This window comes from Bos javanicus, chromosome 16 (assembly GCF_032452875.1).
Source record: "Bos javanicus breed banteng chromosome 16, ARS-OSU_banteng_1.0, whole genome shotgun sequence".
In the NCBI taxonomy this organism is placed as follows: Eukaryota; Metazoa; Chordata; class Mammalia; order Artiodactyla; family Bovidae; genus Bos; species Bos javanicus.
In genome coordinates this window covers 33,391,166-33,405,563 of record NC_083883.1, presented here as the reverse complement: position 1 = coordinate 33,405,563, position 14,398 = coordinate 33,391,166, and the positions used below count along the sequence as shown (strand labels likewise).

The following is a 14,398-nucleotide window of genomic DNA, read 5'->3' as shown; positions in this document are numbered from 1 at the left end:
AACATCTATTTCTGCTTTATTGATTATGCCAAAGCCTTTGACGGTGTGGATCACAATAAACTGTGGATAATTCTGAAAGAGATGGGAATACCAGACCACCTGATCTGCCTCTTGAGAAATCTGTATGCAGGTCAGGAAGCAACAGTTAGAACTGGACATGGAACAACAGACTGGTTCCAAATAGGAAAAGGAGTTCATCAAGGCTGTATATTGTCACCCTGTTTATTTAACTTATATGCAGAGTACATCATGAGAAACGCTGGGCTGGAAGAAACACAAGCTGGAATCAAGATTGCCGGGAGAAATATCAATAACCTCAGATATGCAGATGACACCACCCTTATGGCAGAAAGTGAAGAGGAACTCAAAAGCCTCTTGATGAAAGTGAAAGTGGAGAGTGAAAAAGTTGGCTTAAAGCTCAACATTCAGAAAACAAAGATTCATGGCATCCGGTCCCATCACATCATGGGAAATAGATGGGGAAACAGTGGAAACAGTGTCAGACTTTATTTTTCTGGGCTCCAAAATCACTGCAGATGGTGACTGCAGCCATGAAATTAAAAGACGTTTGCTCCTTGGAAGGAAAGTTATGACCAACCTAGATAGCATATTCAAAAGCAGAGACATTACTTTGCCAACAAAGGTTCATCTAGTCAAGGCTATGGTTTTTCCTGTGGTCATGTATGGATGTGAGAGTTGGACTGTGAAGAAGGCTGAGCACCAAAGAATTGATGCTTTTGAACTGTGGTGTTGGAGAAGACTCTTGAGATTCCCTTGGACTGCAAGGAAATCTAACCAGTCCATTCTGAAGGAGATCAGCCCTGGGATTTCTTTGGAAGGAATGATGCTAAAGCTGAAACTCCAGTACTTTGGCCACCTCATGCGAAGAGTTGACTCATTGGAAAAGACTCTGATGCTGGGAGGGATTGGGGGCAAGAGGAGAAGGGGACAACAGAGTATGAGATGGCTGGATGGCATCACTGACTCGATGGACGTGAGTCTCAGTGAACTCCGGGAATTGGTGATGGACAGGGAGGCCTGGTGTGCTGCAAATCATGGGGTCGCAAAGAATCAGACACGACTGAGCAACTCTTCTGATCTGATCTGATCTGAACAAATTATATTATCTGTATTTTTTTTTTTTTTGCAGGTTCACATAGTTTTTTTTTTTTTTTTTTGGTTTTTTCTCCAATTTTATTTTATTTTTAAACTTTACATAATTGTATTAGTTTTGCCAAATATCAAAATGAATCCGCCACAGGTATACATGTGTTCCCCATCCCGAACCCTCCTCCCTCCTCCCTCCCCATACCATCCCTCTGGGCCGTCCCAGTGCACCAGCCCCAAGCATCCAGCATCATGCATCGAACCTGGACTGGCAACTCGTTTCCCACATGATACTTTACATGTTTCATTGCCATTCTCCCAAATCTTCCCACCCTCTCCCTCTCCCACAGAATCCATAAGACCGTTCTATACATCAGTGTCTCTTTTGCTGTCTCGTACACCGGGTTATTGTTACCATCTTTCTAAATTCCATATATATGCGTTAGTATACTGTATTTATGTTTTTCCTTCTGGCTTACTTCACTCTGTATAATAGGCTCCAGTTTCATCCACCTCATTAGAACTGATTCAAATGTATTCTTTTTAATGGCTGAGTAATACTCCATTGTGTATATGTACCACAGCTTTCTTATCCATTCATCTGCTGATGGACATCTAGGTTGCTTCCATGTCTTGGCTATTATAAACAGTGCTGCGATGAACATTGGGGTACACGTGTCTCTTTCCCTTCTGGTTTTCTCAGTGTGTATGCCCAGCAGTGGGGTTGCTGGATCATAAGGCAGTTCTATTTCCAGTTTTTTAAGGAATCTCCACACTGTTCTCCATAGTGGCTGTACTAGTTTGCATTCCCACCAACAGTGTAAGAGGGTTCCCTTTTCTCCACACCCTCTCTAGCATTTATTATTTGTAGACTTTTGGATCGCAGCCATTCTGACTGGTGTGAAATGGTACCTCATAGTGGTTTTGATTTGCATTTCTCTGATAATGAGTGATGTTGAGCATCTTTTCATGTGTTTGTTAGCCATCTGTATGTCATTATCTGTATTATTATAAGTTTTTTTTTTAAATCTTGAGAAGTGGTAGCACAAATACCTGCCTCACACTGACCCCAATTCTTGTCCTCTTTTAGGAACTTCTTAGCTTTATCTTGGGCCTGTTTCTCTTTTCTATAAATTTTTGGAATTGGTTTGTCAATTCTACAAAAAACCTTAGTTGGGTTTTTTATAATATGTCTATATATTTTAATCAATTTAAGAAGCCTTTCTACTCCAGACTAATATATAACCCTCCATTTGCTCAGGGTTTTTTTACATGTCTGCCAATAAGATTTTGTAATTTTTAATAATAAAAGTACCAGGACATTTTCATTAGGATCAAAACCACCCCCAAGAAAAAGAAATGTAAAAAGGCAAAATGGTTGTCTGAGGAGGCCTTACAAATAGCTGAGAAAAGGAGAAGTGAAAGGCAAAGGAGAAAAGGAAAAATATGCCTATCTGAATGCAGAGTTCCAAAGAATAGCAAGGAGAGATAAGAAAGCCTTCCTCAGTGATCAATGCAAAGAAAGAGGAAAACAATAGAATGGGAAAGACTGGAGATCTCAAGAAAATGAGAGATACCAATGAACATTTCATGCAAAGATGGGCATAATAAAGAACATAAATGGTATGGACCCAACAGAAGCAGAAGATATTAAGAAGAGGTGTCAAGAATCCACGGAAGAATTATACAAAAAAGATCTTCAGGACCCAGATAATCACAATGGTGTGATCACTCACCTAGAGCCAGACATCCTGGAATACAAAGTCAAGTGGGCCTTAGGAAGGCCCACTGTGAACAAAGCTAGTGGAGATGATGGAATTCCAGTTGAGCTATTTCAAATCCTGGAAGATGATGCTCTGAAAGTGCTGCACTCAATATGCCAGCAAATTGGGAAAACTCAGCAGTGGCCACAGGACTGGAAAAGGTCAGTTTTCATTCCAATCCCAAAGAAAGGCAATGCCAAAGAATGTTTAAACTACCACCCAATTGCACTCATCTCACATGCTAGCAGAGTAATGCTCAAAATTCTCAAGCCAGGCTTCAACAATACAGGACCCATGAACTTCCAAATGTTCAAACTGGCTTTAAAAAAGGCAGAGGAACCAGAAATCAAATTGCCAACATCCACTGGATCATCAAAAAGGCAAGAGAGTTCCAGAAAAACATCTACTTCTGCTTTACTGATTATGCCAAAGCCTTTGACTGTGTGGATCACAGCAAACTGTGGAAAATTCTTTAAGAGATGGACATACCAGATCACCTGACCTGCCTCTTGAGAAATCTGTGTGCAGGTCAAGAAGCAACAGTTAGAACTGGACATGGAACAACAGACTGATTCCAAATAGGAAAAGGAATACGTCAAGGCTATATACTGTCACCCTACTTGTTTAACTTATATGCAGAACACATCATGAGAAATGCTGGACTGGATGAAGCACAAGCTGGAATCAAGTTTTCTGGGAGAAATAGCAATTACCTCAGATATGCAGATGACACCACCCTTAATGGCAGAAAGCAAAGAAGAACTAAAGAGCCTCTTGATGAAAATGAAAGAGGAGAGTGAAAAAGTTGGCTTAAAACTCAACATTCAGAAAATTAAGATCATGGCATCTGGTCCCATCACTTCATGGTAAATAGATGGGGAAACAGTGAAAAGAGTGAGAGATTTCATTTTGGGGGGCTCCAAAGTCACTGCAGATGGTGACTGCACCCATGAAATTAAAAGACGTTTGCTCCTTGAAAGAAAAGTTATGACCAACCTAGAGAGCCTATTAAAAAGCAGAGACATTACTTTGCCAGCAAAGGTCTGTCTAGTCAAAGCTATGATTTTTCCAGTAATCATGTATGGATGTGAGTTTGGACTATAAAGAAAGCTGAGCACCAAAGAACTGATGCTTTTCAACTGTGGTGTTGGAGCACTCTTGAGAGTCCCTTGGACTGCAAGGAGATCCAACCAGTCCATCCTAAAGGAAATCAGTCCTGAATATTCATTGGAAGGACTGATGCTGAAGCTGAAACTCTGATACTTTGGCCACCTGATGCGAAGAACTGATTCATTTGAAAAGTCCCTGATGCTGAGAAAGATTGAAGGCAGGAGGAGAAGGGGACAACAGAGGATGAGATGGCTGGATGGCATCACCAACACAATGGACATGAGTTTGAGTAAACTCTGGGAGTTGGTGATGGACAGGGAGCCTGGTGTGCTGCAGTCCATTGGGTCACAAAGAGTCGGACATGACTAAGCAACTGAACTGAACGGAACTGAATTCTTAGGTACTTTATATTTTTGTTTCTCTTATAAATAATCTAATTTTTAAAATTATAATTTCTAACCAGCTCTTCCTGTTGTATAGAATACACTTTTCTTTTGACTGTTGATTTTTGCATTCAGCAATATTGCTAAGTTATGATTATGTATTCTCTTGGAATTTAATAAAATCAGATTACCTGAAAATAATGATGATTTTGTTTTTCTTTCTTATAAGTATGCCTTCTATTCCTTTTATTCTTACTGCATGTCTAGAATATCAAATACAAGGTGATAGCAGGGCTTTTTATTTTATTCACCATCTCAAAAGGAAGACTCTCATCATTTCACTATTTTGCATAATATTTGTTACAGGTTATGAGTTAAACTTTACCTGATTAAGGAGGGTCCTTTTTATTCCAAGCTGGCTGCGAATTCATTTTATGACTTGTTAAATAATCAAAGTGTTTTTCTGCTTCCACATAAACATCTGTATAGTTTTTCTCTTTTTACTATGTAAATCTGATAATAGTTATTAATATTTCCATATTAATAAACTTGTATTTCTAGAATACGCCAACTTGGTCTTGATGAATTATCTTTCATATACATTTATAGATTCCATTTGCTAATCTTGTTTAGGTTTTAATGTGTGTGAATATACATGAGTGGGAGTGGCCTGTGGTTTTATTCCCCTCATATATGCTTTAATACATTTGATACCAAGACTATGCTAGACTCATCATGTAAGTTAGGGTTAGTCTTTCTTTTCTATTCTCTTCACTTGTGGCTCAACTGGTAAAGAATCTGCCTGCAATGCGGGAGACCTGGGTTTGATCCCTGGGTTGGGAAGACCCCCAGAGAGGCTACCCACTCCAGTATTCTGGCCTGGAGAATTCCATGGACTGTATAGTCTATGGGGCCACAAAGAGTTGGACACTACTGAACAATTTTAACTTTACTTCTATTCTCTGAGAGATTTTATTTAAGATTGGAAATATATGTTCCTTGAATATTTGATGGTAACTTGCATAGAAATCTACCTGGATCTGGATTTTTTGAGTGTGCAGGGGAAGATTTTATAACTATTAACTCAATTTCTTTAATGGTTAGAATGCTACTTTAGAGTTCTAATTCTTGTAAAATTCATTTCTGCAGTATTTTTCCAAAAATTCTTCCATGTCTTCAGTTAGCAATGTTAGTATCAATTTTTATGTCATGAAATTTCCCATAATATCCTCTTATATTTTTGTTTAATCTCTGCAGTAGTTGTAGGTATGCCACTCTTTTATCATTTCTAATATTTCTATTTGTGCCTTCCTTTTGTTTTCTTATTTTTCTTCCTAGAGATATTTTTATTAGTCTTTTTGAAGAACTACATTTTGGCTTTATTGAGTTTTTCTACTGTCATCTACTTTATCTCAATTTGTTTTTTATATTATTTCTTTTTTGAGTTTGTTTTTCTGAAACTTACTAAATTAGTTATTTAGTCTATTACATAGATCTAAGACTTCCTTTTTTTCAAGTGTATGTTTAAGGAAGTAAAATTTCTTCTAAATACCTCTATATTGGAATATCTCATAGTTGTAATATTTCGTTACTGCTCGGAAATAATAGTCTAAGAGCCACTATAATTTGTTTGGCAAATGTGTTGTATAGGAATGCATTTTTAATTTACAGACATGAGTCTTTTAAATTATTATTTTGTTACTGAATTCTAACCTAATTTTATTATTATCACAGAAGTGTTAGAATCAAATCTTTGGCCTAGCATGTAGTCAGAGTTTATAAATGTCTCACAAGTACCTAAAGAAAATATATTTTACTATTGTTGGATAGCATATGCTGTTTATGTCCAGTAGGCCAGTTGTGTTAAGTGTACTGTTCAGATCTTTTGTACCTGTTTGACTCATGAGTTGATATTGGCTAAAATTTCCCACTGTGGTGGTAGACATGTCACTTTTGCATGTAGGTGCCTAATTTTTTGCTTTATACTTTGAGGGTATCTTTTAGGTGACATAACTTTGAATTATTAAGATTTTTTTTAAGAATTGAAACTTTGTAGTGACTGTGTTTATCACTTTTAATGCTTTTCTCCTTTTTTTCGGTTTTGTGTTATATTAACACAAAATCTCTTGTGGTGCCATGTAAGTTCTAGGATTATTTGTTCTAGTTCTGTGAAAAAAAAAATGTCATGGGTATTTTGATAGGGATTGCACTAAATCTGTAGATTGCTTTGGTTAGTATAGACATTTTAACAATCTAAAAATTAACAATTAAGTTAAAAATTAACAATTAAGTTAACAATTAACTCTTCCCCTCCAAGAAGAAGGGCTCTTTCCATTCCTTTAAATTATCTTCAATTTACTTTATCAAGGTTTTATAGTTTTCCAGCGTACAGATCTTTCACCACCTTGGTTAAGTTTATTCCTTTTTTTTTGGATGAGATTTTCAACAGGATTTTTTTTTAAATTTTCTCTTTCTGATATTTCATTGTTAGTCTAAAAATGCAATGGATTTCTATATATTAATCTTTTTATTCTGCTAGCTTATTGAATTCCTTTATTAGTTCTAATAGTTTTTGTGTGGAGACTTCAGGGTTCTTTACATAGAGTATCATGTCATCTGCAAATAGTTTTACCTCTTCCCTTCCAATTTGAATAACTTTAATTTATTTCTCTTGTCTAATTGCTGTGAAGCTCTCTTATAAATTCTTCACTTCCAAAATCTTCCTTATGTTTTTTGAACAAGTCCCTTTTCTGAACTTCTCATTTTGTTCTTATACTGTTTTTCTAATTTCATTAAATTGTTTTTTGTTGTTGTTCTTTCATAGCTCTCTGAGCATCTTTAGAACCACATTTTGAATTCTTTGTCAGGCTATTCATGAATTCCATTTCCTTAGGATTCATTGCTTGAGTTTAATGTGTCCCCTAAATGGTGTCATGTTTCCCTGATTCTTCACTGTCCTTGTAGCCTGTGTAGGTGTCTGCACATTTGAAGAAGCAGTCACCACTTCCAGGCATCATAGACTGACCTCACTAAGAAAAGACCTCCACCTGTGGTTGTACATGCTGGAGCGTGCTGTGACCACCAGTCTATATCTAGTGGTATGGGGCGTCATGTGCAGGGGCATGTGCTGGCTCTGGATCTGGTGGGGTACAATGTCTCATCGTTCAGCCCAGTAAGGTCCAGAACATTGACAGTTGCGTAGTGTTTGCCAAATGCTGCAGGGTGTCCACAGAGACTGCAAGGGCTATCATAGTCCTCAGCAGTGCCTACCGGTACAGTAGATAGGGACCAGAGAAGGCAGTGTGGCGGCCCCAGCCAGGACTCTGTGCATCCTCAGTTTCAGGGGTCAGTTTTAGGTGCCTGTGTGCTGACAGGGGATGTTTTTGACAAACTTCATACTTTTTGAACTTTGGACATACCGCCTATCAAGATTTTTAGTACTTAGTTTCAGTAGCTTTCTCATAGACCAGATTGGACATATGAAATATTATTTTCATCATATGGTCTTAGGAACTTACTGCATGTACATTTACTGATTCCGAGGACATCTTCATTTTATTTTGTGCTTAATAATATACTAAGCACTATGAAGAATTGATGCTTTTGAACTGTGGTGTTGGAGAAGACTCTTGAGAGTCCCTTGGACTGCAAGGAGATCCAACCAGTCCATCCTAAAGGAGATCAGTCCTGGGTGTTCTTTGGAAGGACTGATGCTGAAGCTGAAACTCCAATACTTTGGCCACTTCATGCGAAGAGTTGAATCATTGGAAAAGACCCTGATGCTGGGAGGGATTTGGGACAGGGGGAGAAGGGGACGACAGAGGATGAGATGGCTGGATGGTATCACCGACTCAATGGACATGAGTTTGAGTGAACTCTGAGAGTTGGTGATGGACAGGGAGGCCTGGTGTGCCCTGATTCATAGGGTTGCAAAGAGTTGGACACGACTGAGCAACTGAACTGAACAGAAGCACTATGCACAAAAGAAAACACAATCCTGAGTCATTGATTTTTAGGGATTATGTGATTTAAAAAATAACAGCTATCTTTAAAGTGAAAAATTACTTTCTAAAAAACATATAAATAAATATACAAGTAAATTTTCTTCTTTCAGAAAATTTACACTGAAAGGCTATAAATGAAACATTTGCAGTGCTAACTGATAAATTTTGTCTTGACATAAATTAAAACATATAAACTCTATAAACTTTTTTTTTATTGGCCATGCCATGTGGCATGCAGAATCTTAGTTCCTGGAGCATGGATTGAACCTGTGCCCCCTGTAGTGGAAACAGGGAGTCTTAACCACTGGGCAATCAGGGAAGTCCCTAAACTATGGACTTTTTAATGTGCATTGATCATGTCAAATTAGCTTACAGTATTATTCAGGAAGAAGTATACAGATTCATGCCCCTCAGCAAAAATTATATTTAATTATGGACATGAGCGCTTTTTTTTAACATTTAGCATTTAATCATTTATGTGTCCATAATGGAATATAAGGGCTTCCCAAGTGGCTTAGTGGATAAAGAACTCACCTGCCATTGCAGGAGATGTAAGAGACACAGGTTAGATCCCTGGGTTGGGAAGAGCCCCTGGAGGAGGGCATGGCAACCCACTCCAGTATTCTTGGCTGGAGAATCCCCATGGAGAGAGGAGCCTGGCAGGCTACAGTCCACAGGGTCACAAAGAGTTGGAAACAACTGAAGTGACTTACACACAGTGGAATATAAACAGAATATTCTTACTCTTTGGGAGAAAAGTTATGACCAACCTAGACAGCATATTAAAAAGTAGAGATGTTACTTTGCCAACAAACATGCATCTAGTCAAGGCTGTGGTTTTTCCAGTAATCATGTATGGATGTGAGAGTTGGACTATAAAGAAAGCTGAGCACCTAAGGATTGATGCTTTTGAACTGTGGTGTTGGAGAAGACTCTTGAGAGTCCCTTGGACTGCAAGGAGATCCAACCAGTCCATCATAAAGGAAATCAGTCCTGAATATTTATTGGAAGGACTGATGCTGAAGCTGAAGCTCCAATACTTTGGCCACCTGATGTGAAAAGCTGACTCATTTGAAAAGGCCCTGATGCTGGGAAAGATTGAAGAAGGGAGGAGAAGGGGATGACAGAGGATGAGATGGCTGGATGGCATCACCAACTCAATGGACATGAGTTTGGTGATGGACAGGGAGGCCCGGTGTGCTGCCATTCATGGGGTCGCAAAGAGTCACACACGACTGAGCAACTGAACTGAACTGATGTTGAAAGTAGATTATTTAACTGAATATTTAGGATGCTGTTTACTAAAATATGATTTTTCTTTTTCCCAACAGAAGTTTTGTTCACAATTTAACCCAGGTAAAACTTTTTTAAGTTTTGTATACTTCTTCACATATTGCCACTATATTATTTTTCTCTTCCATATTTACCAGAAAAGGAATTTTCAAAATTAATTCTCAACAAAATTTACTTAGAGCAGAGGTTACTCACGGTATGGACTAAGATCGCCTAGGTCTTCACAAGCCTTTTGAGGAGGTCCACGAGGTCTACACTTTTCCAACTATATATCTGTCTGAATAGATTTCCCCCCATATACTTCCACCAGAATACCATATACCAACAGCTTGAATGTAGAAGCACTGATGATAATCCAGCTGTCTCTTATTAAGCCAAATATTAAAGAGATTTTACAACGTAAAACAACCATTCTTCTTACTATTCTTTATCTTGGAAAATAACTATTTTTTTCATAAACATGTTGCCATTTCCTACTCCAGGGGATCTTCCTGACTCAGGGATCAAACCCAGATCTCCTGTGTCTCCTCCACTGGCAGGTGGGTTCTTTACCACTAAGCCTCAGAGGAAGTCCCCATAAACATGTTAGTTAATATATAATGGGTTTATTGTAGATGTTAAAAATAAATTAATAAATATCTTTACATAGTCTCAATGTTTATTTGTTATATGGTAATAAATATTGATAGGGTTAACTGACATAAAACAAAAGCTCTATGGGAGTCTCAATAATTTTCAAGCCTATGAAGGAGTCTTTGAGATCTAAAAATTTTGACATGTGGGTTAGAGGCTGATTTTAAGTGTGACAGAGAGATGTATTCCAAAATTTGAAAACTAAAATAAGGTGGTAATATTTGGATATTAAAGTTCCATAAATATTTTCATTTTTTCAAAGCAATTATATAATGGAAAGAAGAGACAGAAAAAAGATAATAATAAATAAAACTTCCTATATTCAATCAAGATAGTTGAATGAGCTCATGTGTTCGTATGTATCCCCATCCCAATCCCAACTGACATTATAGGATTTACTAAAGCTATAACAATGCAAAAAGAAGAAAGTATTATCAGTAGATAAGGAATTTTAAGATAGAAAATAGAAAGTTCTAAAAGCAAAATTTTTATTATAGACCCAAATAATGCAGAATAGCCTCCATCTTCTCAAAACATATAGAAACACCATTATAAAATATGCATGTGTATAATATCAGTGCAGACTTTTACATTAATATTGGTATATGTGCATGTATAGACTGTAAAAGCAATTAAAAGAATTTCCTAGTTGTCACAAGTCACTAAAGAACTAAAATCCAGAGTTAGATAAGGTTGAGTTCTGAAGTAAGGTTATTATACGAACTATAAGCCCTGGTGGACAAAGGGTGATGTTTTAACATGTGTATGAGAAGAGAAAGTGAAGTTTCCAACAGATGGGAGAAAGAGGTGCTGAAATTAACCTCCCTATATGAAGCTAGGATTTATTAAAGATCTGTACAATGGAAACTAGTAAAGCTCCACTCTCTGGCTAGTTGCAAATAAACGATGATACACCCTTTGGGGGACTGTAAACAGACAAGGAGTTACCATCACAGAGTTTCAGATGAATGTCCAAGTTAAACTGCTCTCAAGAGGTTGGAGAACCTAGAGCCAAGTAGTAAACTCAAAAATGCAGGTAGTGAAACACATAGGGCCTAGGCAGAGGTGATTATAAAATTCATTTCATAACCAAGCGTGTATAAGACTCTCTTGGAAAACAAACCCTCCGAAAATAATCTGAAAATAAAAGGTATAAACCACAGGAAAAGACATACTGCCTGGAATATATACATATAAACTGCAGAAAGTTTATACTTTTCAAAACTAAAGATGAGGACCATTTGAAAGATTATTAAATCCACATTTTGTTTGCTCAAAAGATAAAAGAAGGGAAAGAAACATGAACAAGGGTTATTCATAATTATACAACATTGAAGAGCATCCTATATAAATGTCTTATGATGAAGAAATAGGCATCTAGAAATAAAAATTCAGGTTAAATAGAAGACTAGATACAGTTGAAAAAACTGCAGAATTAGTGATGCAGAATGGGAATCATGCAGAATGTAGAACATAAAAAGTAAAAGATGTAAAAGAGTTAATAGACATAGAGGATAGACCAAGACAGTTTGTCATAAATATGATAGGAGTTCCAAAAGGGAAAAAAAAGAATTGGAGAATTCTTTTTCTCCAATAATTATGGAGAATTCTCCAGGGCTTCCTTGATAGCTCAGTTGGTAAAGAATCCGTCTGCCATGCAGGGGACCCCATTTCGATTCCTGGGTCAAGAAGATCTGCTGGGGAAGAGATAGGCTACCTACTCCAGTATTCTTGGGCTTCCCTTGTGGCTCAGCTGGTAAAGAATCTGCCTGCAATATGGGAGACCTGGATTTGATCCCTGGGTTGGGAAGATCCCCTGGAGAAGGGAAAGGCTACCCATTCCAGTATTCTGGCCCGGAGAATTCCATGGATTGTATAGTCCATGGGTTGCAAAGAGTGTGGGACATGACTGAATGACTTTCACTTTCACTTACGGAGTTTTCTCCACAGTTCAAGACATGAGTTCTCAGACTGAAAACTGAAGTACCAGATGCAGTAACTAACAAACAAATGAACTATTTAATATGCTAATACATCTAAATAAGCATTGACAGTCAAATATTTAAATAATGACTAATTTTTTAACAAAATGAAATTAAAATAATAGCTAACAAAAATAGAAAATGAAGGAGAATTTGGATTTGCAGCATCATATCCTTCCAGATGTTCAAGCTGGTTTTAGAAAGGCAGAGGAACCAGAGATCAAATTGCCAACATCCACTGGATCATGGAAAAAGCAAGAGAGTTCCAGAAAAGCATCTATTTCTGCTTTATTGACTATGCCAAAGCCTTTGACTGTGTGAATCCCAATAAACTGTGGAAAATTCTTCAAGAGATGGGAATACCAGAACACCTGACCTGCCTCTTGAGAAACCTATATGCAGGTCAGGAAGCAACAGTTAGAACTGGACATGGAACAACAGACTGGTTCCAAATAGGAAAAGGAGTACATCAAGGCTGTATATTGCCACCCTGCTTATTTAACTTATATGCAGAGTGCATCATGAGAAATTCTGGGCTAGAAGAAGCACAAGCTGGAATCAAGATTTCCAGGAGAAATAGCAATAACCTCAGATATGCAGATGACACCACCCTTATGGCAGAAAGTGAAGAACAACTAAAGAGCCTCTTGATCAAAGTCAAAGAGCAGAATGAAAGAGTTGGCTTAAAGCTCAATATTCAGAAAATTAAGATAATGGCACCTGGTCCCATCACTTCATGGGAAATAGGTGGGGAAACAGTGGAAACAGTGTCAGACTTTATTTTTTTGGGCTCCAAAATCACTGAAGATGATGATTCCAGCCATGAAATTAAAAGACACTTACTTCTTGGGAGGAAAGTTATGACCAACCTAGATAGCACATTCAAAAGCAGAGAGACATTACTTTGCCAACAAAGGTCCGTCTAGTCAAGGCTATGGTTTTTCCAGTGGTCATGTATGGATGTGAGAGTTGGACTGTGAAGAAAGCTGAGCACCAAAGAATTGATGCTTTTGGACTGTGGTGTCGGAGAAGACTCTTGAGAGTCCCTTGGACTGCAAGAAGATCCATCCAGTCCATCCTAAAGGAGACCAGTCCTGGGTGTTCATTGGAAGGACTGATGCTAAAGCTGAAACTCCAATACTTTGGCCACCTCATGCAAAGAGTTGACTCATTGGAAAAGACTCTGATTCTGGGAGGGATTGGGGGCAGGAGGAAAAGGGAATGACAGAGGATGAGATGGCTGGATGGCATCACCAACTCGATAGACATGAGTTTGAGTGAACTCTGAGAGTTGGTGATGGACAGGGAGGCCTGGTATGCTGTGATTCATGGGGTTGCAAAGAGTTGGACACAACTGAGCAACTGAACTGAACTGATCCTTATATGTATTCAAGATGAGGATATGGATTAGCTTATATTAAATATGCAAGGAAATAATTTAGGAACATTTATTAAAGTAATAGAAACAAGTCCATAATTTTTAAAAAGTAGGGTTCTGGAAGAAGAATTTTTAAAATGCTAACAATTCAATAGATAATAAAAAAGAAAAAGAGAAATTAAAACAGAATATATTGACACAAAATAAAATTTAAGAAATAATTTAAATGAATTCAGTAATCAAATGTGACTGGATTAAAATCATCTACTAAATGACAGAAATCCCATAAATCTGATGTGTATAAAGTTATATAGTTAAAGAGTAACACAACTAGGGTGCCCATTCTTACCACTGTTATTCAACATAATTTTGGAAGTCCTTGCCACAGCAATCAGAGAAGAAAAAGAAATAAAAGAAATCCAGATAGGAAAAGAAGAAGTAAAATTCTCACTGTTTGCAGATGACTTGATTCTCTACATAGAAAGCCTTAAACATGCCACCAGAAAATTACTAGAGCTAATCAATGAATATAGTAAAGTCACAGGCCATAAAATTAATACACAGAAATCCCTTGCATTCCTATACACTAATGATGAAAAATCAGAAAGAGAAATGAAGGAAACAATCCCATTCACCATTACAACAAAAATAATAAAATACTTAGGAATAAATTTACCTAAAGAAACAAAAGACCTGTATACAGAAAACTATAAGACACTGATGAACGATATCATCTTTTTAAGAT

General features: G+C 37.4%; 1 protein-coding gene across 7 annotated transcripts in view; it reads left to right on the top strand.

Annotated features, from left to right (window-relative positions):
* CATSPERE (catsper channel auxiliary subunit epsilon) overlaps positions 1 to 14,398 on the top strand; it is a 159,747-nt gene that overhangs the window by 33,541 nt on the left and 111,808 nt on the right. For 6 of the 7 annotated variants that reach the window (XR_009729911.1, XR_009729910.1, XM_061382474.1 and 3 more), the window contains one exon: positions 9,699 to 9,723. The exons of the other annotated variant lie outside the window; for it this stretch is intronic. Coding sequence is in view for 4 of the 6 variants with exons in the window: in XM_061382474.1 (XP_061238458.1) it covers positions 9,699 to 9,723 (25 nt within the window). In the remaining 2 variants the exon portion in view is untranslated. The remainder of the gene's footprint in view (positions 1 to 9,698; positions 9,724 to 14,398) is intronic. 7 annotated transcript variants of the gene reach the window in all.